At 42.4% G+C, this 24,037-nt stretch overlaps 1 protein-coding gene across 14 annotated transcripts in view; it reads left to right on the forward strand.

The window, feature by feature from the left end:
* SOX6 (SRY-box transcription factor 6) overlaps positions 1–24,037 on the forward strand; it is a 532,213-nt gene that overhangs the window by 201,076 nt on the left and 307,100 nt on the right. For all 14 annotated transcript variants that reach the window (XM_059722632.1, XM_059722633.1, XM_059722642.1 and 11 more), the window contains one exon: positions 10,360–10,570. In XM_059722632.1, coding sequence (XP_059578615.1) covers positions 10,360–10,570 — 211 coding nt within the window. The remainder of the gene's footprint in view (positions 1–10,359; positions 10,571–24,037) is intronic.

The following is a 24,037-nucleotide window of genomic DNA, read 5'->3' on the forward strand; positions in this document are numbered from 1 at the left end:
TGGGCCTCTGGACCCTTCTGGTTCCACTCTCCCCCTTCCTTTTATGTTATGGTGTGGTCTCTTAGCTTTCCCCTTCCATGGGGTGACCCACAAGGCAGTGGGAGCAGAGGCTTTCAGGCTCCCCATACTTGCCTTTCCTTGGGGTGGCAACACATGGCATTTTGTGGAGGCTGCCCCACCACAGGCAGCCCCACCATGCTGGCCATCCCCAGTAGGGTGCAGTTTCAGGTCTTACCCAGAACCATCTCTAAGCCATCCTCTTCTAACTATCCTGGCCTCTCCTGGGCTCCCCCTTGATGTCATGTGCCTCTCCTGGCCTGCAGGCTTCCAGCCCCATTCCTTGCTCCTCTTCAGCTACAGACCTCCAGTCCCCCTGGCCCCAGCTCAGTCTCACCTCTGTGACCCTTTGGCCTTGGCTCTCTCTCGGATCCTTTTACTTGAGCCCTCCTCCTCAGGTGGCCTTGCATCAGCTATCTTCATCCTAGTCCACATACCCCTTGACCCCCTTCCTCTCTGGCTGTGGTCCTCTTTGAGTTTCAGCCTGCTCTAGGCCATAGCCCTGGCCCTTTCCAGGCCCGTGAGATCTCCAGGCTCTTTGGCTCCAGCAGTCTCTGGCAGTGGCCCTTCATGGACCCTTGGCCTACCCTGGGTGCTGACCCTGCCTGGGTCAGTGAGAATCTGTGTGTCAGTCCGTCAGCTGTCAGCCCTCACTCATCCATGGGTCTGCCCTGTCGAGCCCCTCAATAGGTCTGTTGTACTCAGTCCCTGTCTCTCTGGGGTCACTCGGACTCCTCAGTATGTCCCATGTACTTGATCCCTCTCTCTGGGCTGACCTAGACCCCTTAATAGATCCCATAAACACATTATAGAATCATAGAAAATTAGGGTTGGATGGGACCTCTGGAGGTCATCTAGTCCAACCCCCTGCTCAAAGCAGGACAAGCCCGCATGTTTTGGGCTCACCTGGACCCCCTCAATAGTCCACCTACTTTCAGGCCTGCTCTTTGGGGCTCTGGACCCCTCCCTGGGTCCCTAGGAACCTTGCCCACCCCCATAGCTCCTTCGCAAGCCTCCAGATTGCTTCAGATGTCCTCTCTATGCTGGTCTTTCAGAAGTGTAGCCATCCTGCTGATGCAATATTCTCCCAGAAGCCTCCATGATGTTACTGCCAGCGCTGCTCAGGGCCTGGACTTATATCTGCCTTAAGCCCATCCCTCTTCCTGGGTCAGATGACTCTTCCAATCAGCTCTAGCCACCACTTGCAGGCTCCCTAATCATATGACCCTGTAATCAACTCTGGACCCACCTGCAGGCTGTTATGCTGGCTGCTTCTCTCCTTGAAGTGACAGGCACCCTATGCAGCCTGCCACCGTCATGATATGCCAGTTATTTTTTCCTGGAAATTTTGAATTTTTTAGTTTTCTTACAAATTCAGTGAAAGAGAAAAGTAAAAAAAAAAAAAAAAAAAGGATTTTGAAAAATAAAAATTTGCACAAAATTATGTTTTTTTTTACAATGAAAAAAACTTGAAATTTTCCCATGAAAATTTTGTGGGCCAACATGGAGTGCAGTAAGCACAGGCCACAGCAGAGATGCTTTTCCCAACAGGTAAAAACAATGGCTAGGTAGATGGCAATGGGGCTTCTGTCCTTGACTTAAATATGTGCAGAATTTAGGCTTGCTATTTATTTCGTCTACTAAAACCCCACATTTTTAAGAACAAGTCAATGGCTTGTCCCCATTGAGCATGAAGTAGCTGAATTTCAGCAGCCCAGACTGGATTCCTATCTTCAATATTCTCTTACAAGCACACACAGTTCCTTTATGATTAATCAGTAGAAATGTGGGACTGGTAGGTTCTTGTTATAAGCCTAGCAAAGGTATGGGAGCCTGAGTAGCCGCTGTCTGTTGTCAGTTAGTATTAATGTGAGAAGGAAGGAAAAACTGCTACATTATTGTAGTAATTAATTTTTAATAGAAATAATCTATGTATTTCTAACCAAATTCAGGCTTGATGTATGTGAGTTGTTTTTAACTCTCTGTTCACATTAGAAAATGAGGCACCTCCTACACATTTAGATAAAGGTGCCATGGGATTTAATGTGCGATCCACACAATTGCGCCTCCTGGCATGCCACACATGTATTACAGGAGATGTGATTCGGGGATAGCACATTAGATCCCATCACACGTTATTGTTGGTGCAGGGGGAGCCCGATCCTGAGCTCTCCCTGCATCATCAAGAAGCACACTCCTGTGGCTGGTACCCCCCCCTCTGTCTGACAGGGCACCTAGCTATGGGGTCACACACACCCAGGGGTGAGAGTCTTTTAGCTGACAAGACTCATTGCCCTGGCTCCACATGGGGCACAGCTGGGACTTAAAATTTCATCAGCTGTGGGACTCTCAGCTCTGGCTTCATGTGTGTTGCAACTGGGATTGAGTCCTGTTACCCCTGAGGTGCTACAGCCCTGGCACACCTGGGGTTCTACTGCGATCTCCCAGCTCTGGGGTTGCGTTCTGTTCTTCAGTGGCTTGGAGATCACAGCAGGTTTGGTCTCCCCACTGCAGACTGTCTACACATGCAAATTAAAGCTGAATAGAAACCAGCTATAAAGTCATTACACATTTTCAAGCAATAACTTTATAGCTGGTTGGACCTTTGTAGGGTGCCATAGTTAATTTGTTTGTGTAGTCAGTCTAAATGTATTGCACAATTAAGAAAGTAATTTCATAAGAGATATAATTATGAATTATGCTTTTTGTACAGGAAGAAATAGTATTGTGATACTGTAGGTTTATGAAGATTTTAGTACTGTTTTCCTAATTCTTGATCTGGATATGAATTACCATTAAGGCAGTAATTAATGAAATTCCTATAGACTCACTCTAATGATTTTTATTGATATTTTTGTTCGTTACTTCCCACTAAATGTAAAATCAACAAATCCACCTTTTCACCATAGACTATAAGTTAGCTACTTGCCTTATTGTATTTTTTGTCCGGACCTAAAATCTTTATTCACAGAAACCAGTGAGAGTATTGTACTTTGGAGAATGTAATTTTCAAGGCAAAAGTTAAAGAGGCTGAGTTACAGAGGCCATTTTCAACTCTAGCATAAAAACAAATATATAGTAATGAAGGAGCATTTTTTTTTAATTTAAGGTTTTATTCTTGTGCCAGTTGACCAGCTTGTTGAGTAACCACATTATTGGCTATATTTAGCCTTCAGACCCTGTTTTATTTGATACACATGTTATTCAAATGGTCTCTTGCTCAACCGCCAATGCATTGAAAGAAGTTGACCTGAACTAGGAATTTTCGTCAATCTTAAAGCTCTTCCTTGGTTGGCTAGGCCTGAGGAACATTTAAAGTGATTCTGCCTAGCTATTTACTTCTCCCTCCCTCCCCCCCTCCCCACTCCCTCCTATACACTGCTTATACCTTTCTTCTTGAGCTGTGTGTGGAAAAAAGGAAGATTACCTTCCTATGGGTATCCTTTTTTTTCCTTCTCAGGTGATAGAAGGAAGAAATTCTTTACACCATAGACAAACAAGAAGGAGATCATTTCCGTGAGGAAATGATCTCCATTCCCAGTAGAACTAGTTTATCTTGCTCCACACAATCAGAGCCAGCCTTAGGAGTAGGTGGCCTGGGTGACTGCCCAGGGCACTGTGGTCAGGAGGGTGCCACATACACACACATCCTGCCTTGCCCCATTGCTTGTGCTGGCTGGGAGCTGTCGGGGGTCTTTGGTGGCAACTAATCCTAGGGGCTGGGCAGAGGGTCCCAGATCTGATTGGAGATCACCAGCCAGGTCAGTGGGATAAAAAGGCTGTGGTCAGCAGCAGTGGCAGGCACTTTCAGGGAGCATGATGGATTGGGAGGAGGGCGCGAAGGGTTGGGCCAAGGGCAAGGTGGCAGCATCCAGTGAGAAGGCAGTGTGGCTGGGCTCTCCCAGCTTGTGCACCAAGGGCTTTGCCATCACCAACCTGCTGGGGCTGGAGGCCAAGCTGCAGCTCCTCCTGGCCACCATCACCACTACTGAGGATGAGGGTATGGGTGTCTAGGCAGTGCTGGGTGACAGTGTCCTGCATTAGGATTGCCATATTTCCAGTATCAAAAAAGAGGACATCTGTGGAGGGGAGGAGGGGAAGAGAGGGAGGATGGGCATATGATTATGGGGGGGTGGGAGTGATATGCCTGTGCCTTTCCTCTGCCCCTCACTCCTAAGGCCCTGCCTTCCCAGCCCTGCCAGCCCCCTCTCACTCCCAACCCACAGACTCCTGCCTCCCAGTGCTGCCTGTGCCCCTCACTCCTGACTCCCAGCCCCCGCTCCCCAGTGCTGTTGGTTCCCCACACTCTGGACCTGCAGCCCCCGGCCCCCCAGCCCTGCTGGCGCCCCTCATTCCTGACCTGTAGACTCTAGCCCCCCCCTCATTTCCCCCAGCCCTGCTAGTGCCCACATTCCTGAGCCACAGCACCCTGCCCTGCCAGCCCTGCTGCCTAAGCAGCTCTCATGTTGCACACATGCACACCTACACATACACAGTGTCTCTACCTGGGCGGGGCCAGCACAGGGAGCACATGACCCCTTAGCAGCCAATCACCTTCCCATTGCTCCCAGCCCCAAGCAGCCAGCCTGGGAGAGCAGAGGAAGAGCAAAAACCCAGACATTTGCTTTCATTTTAAAAACCCACCCAGACATGAGGACAGGGGGCCAAAAAAGAGGACTTGTCTGGGAAAACCCAGATGTATGGTAACCCTAGACCTGCCATTAAGACTGGGCTTCCTGTGCAGGCAGCTCTGCCTGCCACCTGCCTTTCCTGCTACACTGTACAAGCCTCCATGGCCCCATTTCCCAGCACCAGGCCAACATGATGGGTGAGTGGACACAGATATTGCCCCATGATAGCCCATGGAGTCCCCTGATACCCACAGTTGCTGGGGCATGTGCCCATCACACACATGTCCCCCCACTCCCTATCCCTGCCCCTCCCCACACATGCACACCCCCCCACACACAGTGCTAGTAATTTGTGTGTGTGGGGGGCAGCGCCAGAGGGGGAAGTGGTATGAGAGGCACCAAAATAAAATTTCCCCCGCAGTGCCATTTTCCCTAGGCTGGCTCTGCGCAACAACTCTTATTTTTTTGTTCCTGTGAGGAAGGGCACAGTAGCCTTCTTCACCTTTACCTCCATTTTTTAATACAAAGTGTACCTTATACTCTAGGGCTTATACAGACAGTCAAAAGGCCCAAGGCTGAATTGATTCAGTCTTTGCAGGTTAGTCAAAGCTGTGTAGATTGAACTGATAAGCAAGTGAATAGACAACACTTTTGATTCTGGAAATGCAGCCACATGCCTGCAGTGACCCAGGCCAGAAGCTGGGGGGTGCTAGAGCATGCCTCCCTGCTGGGCTGAAGCAGACAGCTTGGGCCAAGACTAGCCTGCCCATTGTGCAACAGGGAGCTTGCAGGGGATGTGCAAAGCATCCTGGGATGCTGGAAGACTGTGAATTAGCTTGAATCTGGAGGGAATCTGGGACAGAAATTCAATAAACCAATTTAACCGAAATCAGTTCAGTCTGATAATGCATCCATCTAGGTTTATTTTAAACTGGTTTTGGCCATTTTTAAAGTGGTTTATGTGCACTGAACTTCCATTGTGTTACAGATTTGAACCAGTTTCCAATCACTTACATCAGTTTGTATGTAATTTCTATACCTAGCCTAAAGCTAAAAAGGACTGAGACACTGAGGACAGGGAAGAAAAACAAAAAGGTATCCAGATGGGAATCCTTCATAAATTTTGTGTAACATTTACTTCTATTGAACAAATAATGAATCATGACTGTAGCAACCACTTTTCAAACAGCAAATCTTATAGATCAGTTAGTCTCACAGAAAATATCCTTTAAAAGTTTTCCTTATCCAACTGTTTCTTACCCTGCCCAGTTTTTTTCTGTACTTGAGCTTATTTTAATCTGTTCATACAAATAAAGTAAACATAAAACAGCCAACTGCAGGTACACAAGAGCAAAAGATGTCTCTGCTGGTGGAAAAGCTATAATGTCTTTTGTAGCCTTCTGCCATTTCAACTTTGCCATCTTTCTTATTGCTAGGTTCTCCAGAAAGTATCACACGAGGCACATCCAGATAATGGACATGCAGTATGCAGCACCACACCCATTTGTCCTGCCACATGCTGCATGTGCTGCACATTCAGGCATTCCTCACGCTGCTACTTTGTAGCATGGTGGGGTGTGGTGGGGTGGAGAGGGGGATGACCCTGGTAGATCCCAGAGTCAAAAAAACCCACTCCTAAAAAAAAAAAAAGCGGGGTGGCCATGTCGTGGCAGCACACGCTGCCCAAAACCACAGCCTGGCTGGTCGGAGTCATATTTCAGCTGTCAGCCAGGCTCCCTGCTGTAGGAGTGCCATGGCTGCCACTCCCAGAGGCCCCCAGGACCCCAGGTAGGGCTGCGGGGGCTAGCACTGTTGGTGGCCTCAGCCTCCCCTACCTCACCTGGGGTAACATGCACCAGAGCATGTGTGGCAGAGGCATTCCCTGGGGAGAAGTACTACTTCTCCCCAGGGAAACTCACATTCCAGCTCGTGCGGACACACCCACATATTGCATGGGAATGAGTGGTTTTTTTTCTTGCAGAAAATTGCATTTACAGCCCATGTAGATTTTTCTAACATAATTTTGCTATTATTAGATAAGGTATTTACATTGGACTGGCCTACAATTTTTCCATTTGCCTGCTTAATCCCTTGAATACTTTTCAGTTTGTGCAGTTCTATAGTTGACTTCTCAGCCATTCTGTTTCTTATTGCTAATTCCAGAGACAAATGAGGTTCAAAAGGTCATCCTTGCCAGGGTTTCTTAAGGTGCCAGTTGAGATCAGGAATAGCAAGTAGATCAGTCTTCTCTTGATCCCAATACTAGATATTCCAGAATCAAAAACTCCTGGAAAACAGTTATTTTTCTCCTAAATTAACTTATTGTAAAATACTCATGTAGTTGAACCATTCATTTTCTCATTCTCCCAAAGATTTTCACTCTTTGTCTGGCTAGTAAATTATAGGCACGTAGAAAAAGAATTCTACAGAGGTGAAATTTGTTCCCTTTTCACTGCGGGCACATATGTTTTTGGGTTTGCGATGGAGCGGAACCAAAGTGGATCTGTTTTCCAGTGGTGGCTGAATTTGGAGAGGCTTGCAGCCCAGGGATCATCTGTCTAGGACCCAATCCATGCTTGCATTCACAAGAGAGGATGGGTAGGCTGTTGAATCCTAGCACTCTGCAAAGGAATAAACTCTACTTATTCTGCCAATCTGGACTTTAACCTAGAGGAATAAATAGAGCTTTTAGCCCTGATGTAAAACCCATTACATGCAATGGAAAGACTCCTATGGACTGCATTGGGCTCTCAATCAAGCTCTAAGTGAGAATGAATTAGGAGCAGAGACAAAGAAGCCCTTAAGAGAAAAACCTAGAAGCCAAACTGTGGGAATAAGCTTCAGGTGAAGTTATATTGTCCTGTGGAACCCCGGGCAGATCTTCCACTTTGGATATTAACCCTATTTGCTGTGCTGAGAGAGGTTGGTGTCTATTTAGGGTTATGGGGCTAGAGAAAATGTTGCCCATTTGCAAATTCACTAGCTGATTCCCCACTCTCAGGCAGATGGAAATGAGGCCCCTGCCAGATTACACTTGCATGTAGCATAGCAGGAAGTGTGATTGTGTAGATTGCACATCAAAATCTATCGCACCTTTACCTGCACATCTAGAGAGCCCCTCAGTGTCTGCAGGGGCTGCTGTAGTCCTGAAGTTTCAGTAGTGTCTATGGCCTATGGAAAATAATTCTTCTCTCATCTTTCCCAGCTCACAGTTCTGTTATTTGGGCAGTATTCTGTGAAGAAGATTTAGCTCGTCAGTAGCACAGCCTATTTTCCAAAGGATGTTGTAAACTTATTTCTTTTATTGCCAGTTTAACTTGAAACATATTTTTCTTCTTTGCTTTCTGTTGAAGAATGTCCTCTTAAATTGCTTGAACAGCTGTCACACTGTAAGCTTCAAGATGGGCAGAAGTTGTGTTGTACAGTATTGTCTCATCATGGATGCAACGTGTAATAGGAAACTGTTTTGAAAAAGTTAAAATATGACCTTTTTATCTTGACACCCTTAAAATATGCTTTAGGAAACGAGTGCCTTTCCCCTAGGCTGTTATGGACGTTCAGAGCCCTTCAGCCTAAGAAAATCTTCATCCTAAGCAAGAAAATGAACACACTTCACAGAACAGGGGCATTGAAATTGCAAACAGTTGGTGCAGAGCTAGGCACTGGACATCCTATCATGAATAACACCGGATCACACAAAACATTATTTAGTATCCAGTAGTTTGAAAATAAGGGGCAGAAATTTTGTTCCTTGTCACCTTTGTTCTATGTCTTGTATGTGACTTCTGTCACTCCTACTATGTTGCTAAGGGTGCTACTGCACTGTTCTGATGCCACGGCTCCTTTTTGTTTTCTTTCTAAATGAATGAATACATTCTCAGTATAGCTAACATGCTACTTCCTCTGTAGATAGTGGTAATAATTTTGTGTTGAGCATATACTGTACTGTTAGATGACAGTTTTTCACCATCATTTTCTCTGCAGTCCGTGGTTCTTAGTTACCACTCTTATGCTTGTTCTATTATTTTTTGTAGCTGTATTTTATCTCTTCAAATTTGGAGTGGGGATTTACATCAGATCATGTTGACTGTGGTTAACTCAATCTTGTCCATTTTCCCTAGATTTCAGTTTCATAACAAACATTTTACATTGTGCTACTTCTGTTGGGCACTTCCAGCTCAGAGAGTAGTCAGGGTACTATTGTTTGTTGCAAATGTATGCATCTGCAATGACATTGCATTGGGGGAAAGAGTTTTGATAGTGCTTATAATTCCTCCATCAATTTTGAGTATGTTATTATTAGCATTTCATGATAATGAACATCTATTGGATATCAGTGAAAATTTACACATAGACATATACTTTCTAGACATACAATCTTGACACCCTTAAAATATGCTTTAGGAAATGAGTGCCTTTCCCCTAAGCAATGTTTTTGCCCTCCACACTGATAATATCAGACACAGGCTGGTAATTTAGGAAAGGGGAGGGTATGGAGAATTTTGAGTAAAGGGGCTCTAAGGGCAGTTTTGGAAGTTCAGCTCTATACCTTGTACTCCTTTCAGACAGAGGAAATGAGAACAGAGATGTAGAGAAGGACTCTGAATAGCAGGTTGAGGAACCTGAGTTTAAAACAGCAAGAGAACAAATCAGTTAAGGGTTTGAGGATGGGTGATGTATTGAGAGTAATGAGAAGAAGACGTTAGCAGCTTTTTGGCACTTAATTTTTAGCTTCTTAAAACATTAATTTATATCAATTGCCGAGAAAGATGCCGTCTTTACTGATGTTACTGTGTGTAATTTTCATTGTGTAAGTTGTACACTTCTGAAGCACACAACTCTAACAGACATGTACATATTGATATATTGTACACGACTTCTTTTGCCAGAAAACTCATTTGCTCATTTTGTCTATATTTATCAGCAAAATCATTTCTATTAATGGATATCAGAAGAATTCTAATCTTTCTTCTTTAAGGAAAAGACATGACCTAAAGTAATGTACTGGTTCTAAGACCAGTACATGAGTATGTATTGATACGTATCATGTGCTTGGTTTAAATATACTATATATTCATATGATGTTCTTAAAACCTTTGAAATCAGTGGGCTCAGATTCTCAGCTGGGATATATTGGTGTCCCTCTTTTGAGATGTGGGGTGCTATGACGGATCCTGAAGATTTGTCCTGGTGCTTATCTGACTTGTCTTGCACTTTTTTATTGACACTACATTTAAGGGTTTATAATTTGCAAACTGGGAAAATTCCAGAGGCCTAAAACATTCATTGAAGTGAATGACAATGTCTTGCTTCTCACAACCTGTCACTCCTTGAGGAGGATACACTCTGTGTTAGGGGTGAACTGGGCAGGCTGAAAAGCAGGGACAGATCTTGACTTTTGAGAGGGAGGTCCTCCAGCAAAATGGAGTCATTCTAGCCTTTTTTGAGATTATGCCTACTTTAATTTTGGCTTTACTCTGGAAACAAAGGGTCTTGACTGGGTTTATGAGTACTAGGACCATCAGTTAGCATGACATTTAAGGACGGAGTTTTTAATCTGCTGTTGAAAGCACTTTGTTATAATATTAAAATACTTTCAACTATCTTTTATAAAGAACATCCTAAAATAAAAGAATAGCCTATGTTTTCACACTATGTTGTTTCCTTGCAGGAGTCAGAGAGTAATAAGTTATGTTCCCTATATTCCTTCCGAAATACCTCTACCTCACCACACAAGCCCGACGAAGGAGGTCGTGACCGCAGTGAGCTAATGACCAGTGTTAATTTTGGAACGCCAGAACGCCGCAAAGGAAGCCTTGCTGATGTGGTGGACACACTGAAACAGAAGAAACTAGAGGAAATGACCCGAACTGAACAGGAGGGTATGTATGGGCTAAGATTATTGCAATTTATTTATTTTTTTCTCTACAGTTTCTATTCCTTAAAGAATGTGTTGAATAACAAAAGCCAGAGATGTGTATAACTGGCAATGACTAGGAAAAAGTTAATGATAGGTTACCATGGCAATGACAGTTTGAGATCCACTAGCCTTGTTTGGATAACTCTGCTTTCTAAAGCTTTGTTGAATTTTTGGTGGCATCTACAAGTCAAAGCAATGACTTTGGTTTACCTGGTCTTATGTGATACAGGATATAGTTCAGTGTTGCTTTTGAGAGAGAATTGCTTATTTTAACCAACAGAAGTCAGTGTAATTTATCTTACTAATTCTAATGGGTTTTCAGCTCATTGATGCTAATCTCTGAAGCTGGGAAGGGAGTCAACTATTCTAACTTAGTTCCGACTTTATTCAAGATATATGGTTGCGGTTACAATATGTTCATATGTTGTTACATGTGTCAGAAAGGAAGATAAAAATGGGGACAGATCTTGAGGCTGTAAATCAGTTTATCTTCAGTCCTTATTTAGGCAGATCATCACTGACTTCAGTGAGAGCTTTGCCTGAATAAAGACCAAATAAAATGGGAGGGTAAGCACATCTCTCTAGATCTGCATATACGAGTGATCTTTTACCCATATATCTTCCCATTTCAGCCTCAGCAGCCTCCCAGTCCCTGAGACCACTGGCACCACAGCATGTATTATGGAAGTTGCAGGGCAGGGAAAGGCCAGAGAGAGGACAGGAGTTCAGATGGGCAGATGCTTATAGCATATTGTTCCAGGCCCTAGTCAGGATTCCACAGTTCTTTATATTTTAGGCTTCTCTCTGTTGCTACCTTGTCATGGGATTTCTACTTAGGGAGGGTCCTGGCAAAAAAATATTCTAGCAATTTGGTTTCATTGGAGTCAGGCTTCCAGAGAACCAGAGGCTCCTGTACTAGGTACAGTACAGCAGCATGCTTAGAAGAATTAGGTATAGAAGCCATAGGCACAGCTTCCAGTAAAACCTCTCAGATATGTGTATTCTTAAGTCTTTACATGTTTTAGTTCTTATTGTACTCTGTGGTGTGATAGCCTTGCCCCTTCCAATAACAATCAGGGAAAATGAATCAAAATTATTCATGGCAACTTCCATTTCTTCCTTTCTCCCTGATCTATCTCTCTTTTGAGGCATTTCTTGGTTAAGGGCTATTTAGGGAGAGGTTGAAGGGAATAGGTATGTTCATCCTGCAGAAAACGCACTTAAGAGAGGACATGGAACCCCTTTTCTCTCTTCCCACAGTGAGTAGGATGTGGACAAATAGATTGAAGTTGCAGTAAAATAGGTTTATCAGGACTAGATATCAGGAAAAACTTCTTCACAGTTTGAACAGTGAGACGGTGGTATAGACTGCCTAGGGAAGTTGATCTGTATCATCTGGAGGTGTTCTAGAAGTTAGATAAGCACTGGTCAGGGATGATCTAAGATTAGCTATGCCTATGCTATACTGGTCATGTTTCCTGTTTCTGGTCTTTGCTGGTTGCCACTTGGGGTTGGGAAAGGTTTATTTTCCCCTTCCTCTTGCTCAAATACATTTGTGGCACCTCAAACTGCATGTGGTGCACATTCATCCATTCACCGTGCTGCTAATTTTCAGTGTGGTGGGGTTTTTTTTACACCAGGATATCCCAGTGTCAAAAGAAGCCCTCAAGACCTAGGTAGGGCTGCTGGAGCCAGCACAGGTAATGGTCCAAGACTCCCCTGCCCAACCCAGGTTAATTTGATGTGCCCCGGAGTGCTCAGGCAGGGGCATGCCCTGGGACAAATAGCAATGGCACAAATATGTGCTGCTGCTATTTGTCCCATGGGAAATGCATGCCCCTGCATGTGTGTGTTTGTCAGGACATGCCCCAGGACATGAGCATTTGCCTCACCTGTTTTAAAAGTTACATTGTGGAATGCCTTGTGTTCATGTAGTAAAACAAAATTTCATTAAGATTGATACTAATACACTGTATTTGAATACAGTGAAAATATATAGAGGGAAATAGGTAGATTTATGAAGATTTTCATATTTCTTGGCATAATTTTTAAATGCCAGGCACATAGTTAAATGTGTTCTCTAGGTGTCCTTTCCTAAGATGGTGAAGCATCTCCAGAGAAAGAACGTCCCAGATTTTTGAGAACCATCTGTCTGTTTTCAGCTGAAAAGATCATTCTTTTAAAAATCACTTTCTTAGATTTGATGGCTAGAAGAGGGAACTATTTTAAATTTTACTTTGGCAAAGTTATTTTTTACAGTCAGATAACAGTCATTCAGCACTACATGCTAATCCATGCTTCTTGGCTTATGCCTGCTGCTGGAGTTTACAAGTTGCTGTTGATCATAGTGACACCACAGCTAAAACTTTTCCAAGAGTACATTGAAGTGTTAATAGAAATGTACATCAAAAAGTTTAAAGATAATATTTCACTAAGATGGTTTAAGCACTCCTTGGCTTCTTGTTGTGCTATTTGGGTATCTTTTCTGTCCTTCTTTATTAGTATATGCTGGAGTTGATTAGATTTAAGAGAGATACTTACACAAGAAAGAAACCACTCTTTACTGAATTTAAGAGTCCTCCATGTTATATATTCTCACCAAATGAAGAAGAGTGTTTGCGTGATTTATAAAAACTTGACTTTTGTAAAACAGATTATATTAGAAAGCTGCTTATTTTAAAGCCTTTTTATTCATGCAGATGTGGCTGACCGTATCTTCATGTAAAATTATTTTTACATTATTCAGCTTCTTCAGTAGAAAATGACTGCTTGCCTTTTACAAGGAATAATTATTTGGCATCAGTTTGCACTGAGTTTTCCAGTCAGTAACTATAGAAAAGTAAGGCCCCCTGTACACCTTATAATTATTACACAATTACCTGGTATTGCACAATAAATTTAAAGTGGCTACATGTGAAAATTAACTATTTTTTAAAAGATACAACTAGCTATAAAGTTAATGCTAAAAAATGTGTAATAACTTTATAGCTGGTTTCTATCCAGCTTTAATTTGCACATGTAGGCAGTGACCCCATGGCTGGGAGACTGCAGCTGCAAGGCACCCTACATACACCTGGGGCTGGGAGATTGCAGCAGCACTCCACAGCTGCCAGGGTTGAGTGTCCTGGAGCTGATGAATACTGGGTCCCAGCACTGCCCCACGGCTGCTGGGACTCAGAGTCTGTAGCTGTGGGACTGTGGGTCTTGGCAGCTGTGTGGTATTGGGCTGGGGGAATAGATTGTAAGGTGGATAGAAAACTGACTGGAGCATTGGGTTTAGAGAGTAGTAATCAATGGCTAGATGTCTAGTTGGCAGCTGGTATCAAGTGGAGTCCCCCAGGGGTTGGTCTGGGAGTTGGTTTTGTTCAGTGTCTTCATCAGTTACCTGGAAGATAGTATAGAGTGCACCCTCAGCAAGTTGTAGGTGCCACCAAGCTGGGGGGAGTAGTAGATACCCTGGAGGGTAGGGATAGGATTTGGAGTGACCTAGACAAATTGGAGGATTGCGCCAAAACGAATCTCATGAGGTTCAACAAGGACAAGTGAAGTCCTGCACTTAGGGCAGAACAATCCCATGCACCAGTACAGGCTGGGAGCTGACTGGCTGGGCAGCAGCTTTGCAGAAAAGGACCTGGGGATTACAGTGGACAATAAGCTGACTATGAGTCAGCAGCATGTCCTAGTTGTCAAGAAGGCTAATGCCATACTGGGCTGCACTGGTAGGTTTGTTGTCAGTAGTTCAAGGAAAGTAATTATTCCTCTCTGTTCAGCACTGATGAAGCCACATCTAGAGGAGTGTGTTCAGTTTTTGGCCCCCCACTACAAAAAGGATGTGGAGAAATTGGAGAGAGTCCAGCAGAGAATGATAAAAATGGTGAGGGGGCTGGGGGACATGACTCTTGAGGAAAGACTGAGGGAACTGGGCTTATTTAGTCTAGAGAAGAGGAGACTGAGAGGAGACTTAATAGCAGTCTTCAACTACCTGAAGAAGGATTTGAAAGAGGATGGAGCTAGACTGTTCTCAGTGATGACAGATGACAGAACAAGGAGCAAGTCTGAAGTTGCAGAAAGATAAGTTTAGGTTAGATATTAGGAAGAATTTTCTTACTAGGAGGGTAGTAAAACCCTGGAACAGGTTACCCAGAGAGGTGATGGAAGCTCCATCCGTGGGGGTTTTCAAAACCCAGCTAGACAAAGCTTTGGCTGGAATGATCTAGTTGGGGATGGTCCTGCTTTGAGCAGGGGTTGAACTAGAAAGACCTCCTGAGGTCTCTCCCAACCCTCACTTTCTATGATTCTATGGTCTCCCAGCTGCAGGATGCATGGGGTGACCCTGCAGGTGGAGTCCCATCAACATAGGGGGTTCCCAACTGTGGGAGCTTCCCCTGTACCAGCAATAAGGTGCAATAGTATCTAATGCATGATCCCGCATTGATGACTCCTGCCATGCAGCTGCTCAGTGAAAATATCAGTGTACTTTCTGTGGCAGGTTGGACTATCTGTGAATATGATGTAGCAGAACGCTCAATGTAGCACTCAAAAGTTTACCTAAAAGACAAAGAAAGTCAAATAGGCTACCCATGCCATACATCTGTATCTTTCCACATATGCATTCACTGAAAAAAAGCCCCATTTAATATGTGCTAGGACCTACCAGTGGATGAGGTGGATCTCATGCTGGTACTGAGTCAGTTCTACAAATAGGTGCCTAAGTGAGAGAAAAGGTTTTGATTTGGAAAAGTCTCTTTCTATTAACCCACCCTACCAAGAGCCTTAGTATAGATGGGCTAACAGCTTCATTTTTCAGCAAGAAACCCTCAAAATAGACTTGTTTAGAATTCAGAGAGTTATTCTGAAACAGCATACAGCCAAGGCTGCCAGAGTGGCCTTTGTAAGGCTCATAGCCTTAAACAGAAAAGGTCTTCTGCTCCAGAAAATTCAAAAGCCACAGTCCATCAATTACTAATTACTATAAAGAATAGCTAGTATAATGTAATTATGTTTATGCAGAATAGACTTTTTTTTTCTGTTGCTCATTCCTATGTAGATTCTATGGCACTTTATGTATGTGATTCTAAAAACACTTCAGAACAAATGAAGTTCGCATCATTCCCTTGAGGTGGATGAATAGTATTTCTTCACAGGGAAAGAAAGTTAGGTATGAGGGCCTCTTTCCTAATCCCACAATCTGTGGACTGGTGGCTTTGGATGACTTAGGACAAGGACATAGAGCAAGTCAGTTTCACAGTTGGGAACAGAATAAAGAGCTCCTTCTTTTTAAATCCCCTGGCTGAAGCCATTAAACAAGTACTTCCTCCTAGGAGTACTTGACTAAATGTTTGGTCCCTCAGTGGGATATGAGCTAGGGTTAGTGAGAACCACTACTGTGATCACTTCATACTTTATAGCGTGTGTATGTGTGTATCTATATCTCTAGATAGATAGATATAGATATATAGATACACACACACAATCTATATAGATAGATATAGATAGATCTAGCTATATCAATATCTATCTATATGTAGATATAGATAGATATATAGTGTGTGTGTGTCAGTCATACAGGATATCTGGTCTCTACCACAACTGGTAATTGTGAGAAAATGAATACACATTTAAAGACTTTATCATGGCTAAATAAATATATTTAATCAGAGTCCTTTGGCTTCCGAAAATAAGTTGTCTAATGAGAATTTCATTTGAGCAGCTGCGACTGAGGAGGTCAACAGGCATTGCCTAAGAGAATATGGCCCAGCTGGTTAAATCTGGTTGTTGTAGTGATTTAAATGGTCAAGTGCTGCTTGTAATCCAGGACCGTCTGTTTGTAAAGGAAAGAGTGAGTGCTTCAGCATAATGTACAGCTGTTTTAATCTCTCTTTAATAATAGTGCTTCACCCAATATCATGCCCTGTGTATTATACCACATATATAAATGCTTCATATGGGACTAAATGTACTTGGGTCAGTTTCTAGAGTTACATGTAGTTCCAGCAACACTGAATAATATGTTTTGATTTCCCAATCCAGCATTTGTGTTAAGACATCCCAGTGTCTTAATTTGTAATGATTTAGAAATGAAAACATGAACATGAACAAATTTAAATGTAAAAATAAAAGGATATTTTTGATTGTTTATAATTAAATTAATTGAGGGCTACATGAAGATTTTGCTAACAAATTTCCAAAAAAGGTCAGATATCTAGTTTTACTGAGCAACACAAAAAATTAAGCCATTTTTGGTAATTTCACTAGTCTCATTCTTCTTATTTTTTCTGCACAAGGAAATGTGTTTGGGAAGCGGCTTTTTATTGGCCTTTTCCTTTTAAAGTCACTTCCAGTGAAATCAACTATTGATTTTCTTTGCAGTGCTCAAAAGAAGAGCGTGCATGTTCAGTAAGTGTTCAAACTCACGTTGTTCCTCTTCAGTGAGAGAAGGTTCCTCCTGAATATTGTATTCCTCATTTAATATATATTTGCATTTCATCATCTATGTAGTTGCTAGGCTGAGGACTGTATTCCAGCCAGCCATTCTACTGTACCACATCCTAAGCCTGTACAGGCAATAATTAGTCATACACATCTTGTCTGTAGCTGGGGGAGCAGATTTCCTTCCTTTAGAGCTCATGCCAGCACAGCTCTATAGATATGGAAAGCTAGGATGGCAGGTCAGCTGGCACTCCCGAACATGGGACTGGACATGTCATTTCTGCTAAGTGCTAAGCCCTCATTACTCAGATCCTGTATTCCTACTTCACTTTTGACCTTGATTCTGCTACTGTATCATTTTTCAACAAAGTTCAGTTCAAGATTCTAACGCAAGCTTTTTATAAACTGCTTCCCACATTTGCTTCCTCACTGAAGACTACAGTTGAGCATGCTAAAAACAGAGTTTTTAAATTGCATGCAGAAATACCTCTGTATAAACAGTGGTATATGCATTCCCATTCATGATCTGCCAAATGTGCCTGTTGGATCACTCTGTCACTGTGCATGTGCATGTGTAACATAGACTTATACATATGTCTACATAAATACAAATGAAGCATTTGTATTTAATATACTTGTTTGTTTACACACACACTCACAATAGTGAGTTTATAAACATAGAAGATCATAATCTGCAACATGCTTTATGTTTTTTAACTCTATCCCATGAGCCTTCATTCGCTGGTAAAAATTCAAAGCCTCCTACAAAACAGATAAAAACAGAATAAAACGAAACAAAAAGTCATACGTAATAGTGCAAAGTATGAGCATACTTCCCATTGGAAATTACACAAACACATTTGTGCATACACTGGGGTCTATTACTAAAATTTTGGTGTTACATTTTAATTGTAGGTTTAAGCATAAGCTTGATTTGCAAAATCTCTCTCTACAGTATACCATGTAGAGTGACAGACGAGTTTCAGTTTTACCCTGTGTTCATCTTTCCACAGCTTAATAAAGGATTGATCCGAAAGGATAGCCATGATGGCTTGTTCAGTTCAGTTTCAAGGAACAGGGCTTCCGTCGTGTTTCTTGAGAGCCATTCCCACAGCCTTCAAAGTCTTGTTTTGAACTGCTTCCTCTTTACATAGTTTCTAGCATATTGACGTTTCTTCCGCCAGGAATGTAATACCTGTCCCCACTCTTAGTGGAAATACTCCTTTGTTTGGTTTTGTCCTTAAATTTCTAGGCTTATTGTCTTGGTTTCCCCAAACATTTTTCATCAGTAATTATTTTTCACAGCTTCCAAATGCATGTGGACAAGTGCTATATTTACCCAAATCCAAGACAACTTTGAATTTAAGATGATCCCCCCAATAATTCATTCTATACATGGAAAATTAGAAATGTTATAATTTTACATGTGTAGGATCTAATTAGTGGAAGGTTGTGTTAAATTTGCCCCCCACCCTGCCAACCGTGGTGGGGAAAGCAGTGGTAGGAGGTGAGGAGCCAGACCTCCATGACCCTCTGTCCTTTGCCCTCCTTGCCTGCCCTTTGTCACTTGCCCCTGCCATGTTGCCCCATTGCTGCCTATGTCCTGCCCCATTTCTGTTTCTGCCCTCCTGCTGCCTGCCCCTGCCACATGCCCGCTGCCATCTGCCCCTGTGCCTTTTGTCCCCACCCGTGTGTCTGACCCATAGCACCTGCCCCTTTCGTTCCCCCATGTCTGTGCTTGTCCTCCACATCCTGCTCCCAACTTTCTGCTCTCCCTGGTTGCCTGTACCCCCACTCCCTGCACCATGCCTCCCCCCCATTTACCTCCCGCTGCTCTGTTTTGCTTTGACTCTAAGGCAGGCAGCAGTGGTGGCCCTGGCTTGGCCCCAGCCCTGCCTGGCCAGGCAGAAATAGTGGTGGCAGCTGTGGGCCTGGCCAGATAAGGACTGAAGGGGCTGGAGCTGGAGCAGAATGTAAGCTGGGGGAGGGAGGCAAGCCATGAGGAACTGGCACTGGTAGGGGGCAGACTGAATGGTCTCCTCCCAAGCTATATGGGGGGAGTCTCCCCTGCACTCCTCCTCCATCCCCACTGTGAGGTCTCCCTCACACTCCCCTGGCAGTGAGTCCTGTCCCCTGCACATGAGCCACCCTGGCCTGGGGAAGGCTTCAAGCTCAGGGCTGAAGCCAGAGCTGAGCTGGCACCTGCCTTGGCCAGTTCTTCAATCCATGATAATGGTTCCCTTCCCTGTGTTGCTTGGGGAAAAAAACTTCCATCCCAGATTTGAGTAAATACAGTATCTTACTCCATTTGTTTTTGGAGATTTCCAATGACTGAATTGGTGGTATTCATTTTCCTGTGTTAATACTGAAGTGTTATTCCAGTGTAATGATAGAGGCCATTATGATGGAGGATATTTTCATCTTTTTGGATCAAACACAGAATTGAGTTCCTGGCTACTTAAAGGCATTAAAAATGCTCCTGAACATTTCTCAAGACTGTTGTCTAGCTTGAATTCCGGTTGGGCAATTACATTCTGTCTCCTCCACATTCCCACCTCAAAGTTTCCACTGAATAAGGCATAGTTAATGCCTGTATTAAATCATTTGACATTTAAAATTCCCTGCTCTTTCTTCTTATGGGTCCCATGATTTTCTGAGTGACTAAAGATATTTTTCTATTTGAATAGATTTTTTTCCTGTAATTTTACTGTAGTTTGAAATAAGGGCCAGGAATTTATTATATTGCTTTTTTGTAGATAGTGGCTCCTACCAGCCCCAGCCAGCTACTGGGGGTTCTGCTATACCAGGCACTGTACCCATTACAGAGGATGGTTCTTCTTCTGGAGGCTTATAATTTCATGGCTCAGTTTCCTTCAAATACTTTTTAACATCTGCCATACAATACCTGCTCCCTTCTCCATGAATTTTCAAAAATAACTGGTGATAGCATATCAAGAGGCTATTGACAACAGTGGCACCATTCCCACTGTCATTAGTGGTTCATGACCAGGACCAAAATTTGTTAGAAAATTTCCTTGAATCCACACACGGATGCTATACGTTCACTATAACCTGCCATTTAACAAAAGCTGGACTGTCAAGATTTTCCTTTATTTACTGACAGTGTATCAACAGCCTATTAATTTTTTTTCTGTAAAAGATCATCTGAAGAAAACACTTCTGTCACTCAGCTCTCATATAGTCACAGCTGATTTGGACTCTCTTCTAAGAAATGAGCCTTTTTCCTTTTAGTATTCTTTTTTATCAAATGTGCTGGATTTGTAGAAGTTTCTATTTTTTGTTGTTTTATATTCTGATAGAGCCTAAGGATCAATTAAGAATAGGTCCTGTTGTGCTAGGAACTGTACCTCCTTAGGGTACAAAGTGTTCAGAAGACCCTGCTTAGGTTAGGTGACTCACTTTGAGCCTCCTAAACCTGAGTCAGGTTTCGCCACATGCACGTGTTCACATGGGCAACCAGAGGTGAGTAAGTCAGGGGCAGAAAGGTGGCTAGTGGGATTGGGCAGGTAGTGGGTCCATGGGGAGAGGGTGGGAGGGGATGCTGCCTGATCTAGAAGTATGCTGGTTGTGGCTGGGGGGCAGGAGTGTAAAAACAGCACAGCCATGGGGCTGTGAAGAGTGGCTGAGCTTACCCAGCCTGGGACCCATGCAAGTGTTCTAAAGTTAGTTCTTGTCTGACAAGAAGTAACTTTAGATCAAGAATGCCATTTTTAGGACAACCTAAGCCCTGTCAGCGCTTGCACTCCTGGCCATTTATATGTCCCTAAGCCTGGTTAGAATGATCTAAATGTAATGCTTGTATGCATCCAGCTCATAATCTAAGTAGCCCACACAGATGCTGGGGAAAGGGACAGAACATACTTTTCCTGTGATTTACATTTGGGGTTTCTACATGGCTTACCTCTTAGCAGCATGCCTTAACTTGGCGCTCTCTCTAGTCCATTTTTGTACCGGTTAGACCTCCTCTTATGACCACTCCTTTCCATTCCTTTTTGTTTTTACTTTTTGGAGCAATACTACTTTCTTCTTACAGTGTTTAGACAAATCTCCAGACTTGTCCCTTGCATGTGGATATTATACTTTCTTAATCTTAATTTCTTGATGTATAGTTATGTTCTGTTGAATACGTCTTACAAGAGTTGAATTCAAGTAATTGTGTGAAATTAGAACAAAGCAGTCAATTACCTTAGTTAGCTCTATATTAATAGGAAATAGATCCAGAGCAGTTTCTCTTCTGGTATTTTCCCTTTTCTTTTGCATCCTTGGGAATGCATAAAAGATGATTGATGCAACGTTGACTCTTTTCTTTGTTTTCTGTATACTTACTCAAAATACTTCAGAGCAACCATCTCCATAACCAAACTATATCTCACCTTTTTTATGAATGTCTGGTGTATCATGTCAGCCATCCACCTTCTGTTTACCTTGCGTGTCTGTCCATCTTATGGTTTTTCTCCTGGTTCTTGTACGCATTCTAGTACTAGCTGAGCACATAAGTGCATGCCATTAGGTCTCATATGGGTTAGAATCAGCAGTAATTCCTCAGTATTCTTCAGAGTCTCTCTTCTGCTGATAGCTGTCAGAAAACATTCTTTCTAGTTTTCTTTGTTCACAGAACTGGTACAGCTCAGACTGGGGCAGTTCAGGCTTTTTCACTGTGCTCTGAGATATTCTGAAAAGTGAAGAGGTACTTTTAGTTTCTGTTGCTTTTTACTACTTAGCTGTTATCCAGGAATACTAAGAAGGATGCCAGTAACTGTCAGTGGTACAGTAAATGTTATGCTATAGCTCACTGCTGGGAGCTGCACTGAGACCATCAAATCATTTTATATAGGCCCCCGAGGAGCTCTCAGAAGACTTTGGTCACTATTAGATGGCCGCTGAGCCATGATTTCCACATTTGATTACCTGGGCAATCCATTCCCCATTTTGCTAACGGTTCTGTGTTCCAATTCAGAACGCCTTCTAGTTGGAATTTGCTCCCTTTGAACTTCTTTAGGGCTGCTCTTTTCCTGCTTGTTGCCAACTAACAGAGATGGGCCTAAGTGCAGTGCCTGGCTCTGAACACTTTCAATCATTGGGCCACGTGAGAATTTGAAATTCAGATTTGAATGTTGCAGATTGGGCCACCTCTTTTAACTTTGCTAAATTTTTGAGGATTTGTTGTGATGTGTTCACCTTCACCATTTTAGCTCCTTACCTCAGCTATATTTACCCAGAGCTTAACACATGCAAGGATTAAACTACTTTTTACTAGGATTCATGGCTTTTTTTATGTTAGTCTTGATCTTAATCTATATACAGCCCTGTAGACAGGTATAAATTAAGCTGAGTCAAGTCTGAAACCACTAAATACCTGCATCTCCTGGCTCTTCAAAACTGTGCCTCCCCAGTGAATCTACCTCCCAGACTCAATCCCGATTCCTCCAGATTCAACATCCTGTGTCTGGAGCCCCACTAAACCTCTTTAGGCTGATGCCATCCTTAGGCAGATATAATTGCACAATTTTGACTGTACGATAAAATATACCAGCTTTTCTATCAAGTACTATTTCATATGTGATTTACTATAGCACACTCGCCTAGTTTCTGTCATACCATATAATATATGGTATTAAGACATACCATATGTGATCTGCCTTCTGGTATATCATAAGCAGCAGAGCAAATAAGAAAATACATTTAACTCTTCCTTTTTAAAAATTAGAAAGGACAAGTTCACTATAAGTGGGTGCAAATGAAAGAAAATCAGTCTCCGTGGCTAAGGACATTATTAACAGACATAAAAATATGCAAAGCTGCTTCAGTTGTGTGGAATCGGCAGTAGATAACTACATTCAAACTTCATTGCAGTTTCTAATGTACTGTAAAGCAAACAATGTTATGATCAGTGCACACTATAGTCAGGTTTTGATTTAGGAAATTAATACCATGGACTGTTTCATAATTGTATTATAAAGGGGTTTTGATAATCTTTAATATGAAGATCTCTGAAGAAAAACATATTTTTGTCCTTTCTAGGACTTCAGCAGAGTTTATATCAACCCTTATGCAAGTACATTTTCAAGTTGTTTAGGTGAACAACCTCAGGTTTCTTTGGTGATGAACTTTAGTTTTAGTTAGTCCTATTTGCTCTGCCATTCCTGCTGTTTTGCAACAGGGCCTAAAAGTGCTTTAAGTGCTTGTGACCGTGATAATGAATGAAAATATCTTTCCAGCACTGAGAGTATTGCATTAGACTGAATAGTCACCTTACTTGTAAAAGCACTATTAGAGAGGGGCAGCTGTAAGTAAGGATAACGATTTGTGTCCACTGCTTATTTACTGAAAATTGTAAATGTATTATTTATTGAGAGCTCTCCAGACAGTGCTTGTCAGAATAAAAATGTCAGCTCTAAGCAAAATGTTATAATACATAATAAAAATGCTAGGTACGCACTTTAGAGATGCAACTAATTAGGTCTGCTTTTCTTAAAAAAAGACAGTAAAAATGCTCAGTGCTGTATACATTTTAAATGTTGATATATTCCCTATTTCCTGTACAATATTTGGTTTAGATACCTTATCATTCCTTAAAAAATAATTTTGACAACTTTATATTGCTACGTGAAATACAGAGGCATTTGCTACTTGGCTGAAGGAGGCAGCTATATATTTAGGCTGCGTAGCTTAGCGAGCAGAGAGAGCAGCTGCTCTCACCTCTGTGTTTTAGTCTGAAACTACAAGATGCCACTTCCTCTGTGAGCGATGCTGGCTGGCAGGATCATGGAAAACTGCCTCCAGTGTAAACAACATAAAATGATTAAGATTAGTCCTCAGCCGTGCTAATTAACCCCAAACAAATTTTACATTAAGGAAACCAAATCCATTCAATATCAGCTGAATAATACACTTTTGTATATTATTAAAAGCAATTAAGCTTTGGATAAAATTAATTAACTAATTCTTTTTTTATAATTTTACAAAGGTGGTTTTTAAT

This window comes from Alligator mississippiensis, chromosome 2 (assembly GCF_030867095.1).
Source record: "Alligator mississippiensis isolate rAllMis1 chromosome 2, rAllMis1, whole genome shotgun sequence".
Lineage (NCBI taxonomy): Eukaryota > Metazoa > Chordata > Crocodylia > Alligatoridae > Alligator > Alligator mississippiensis.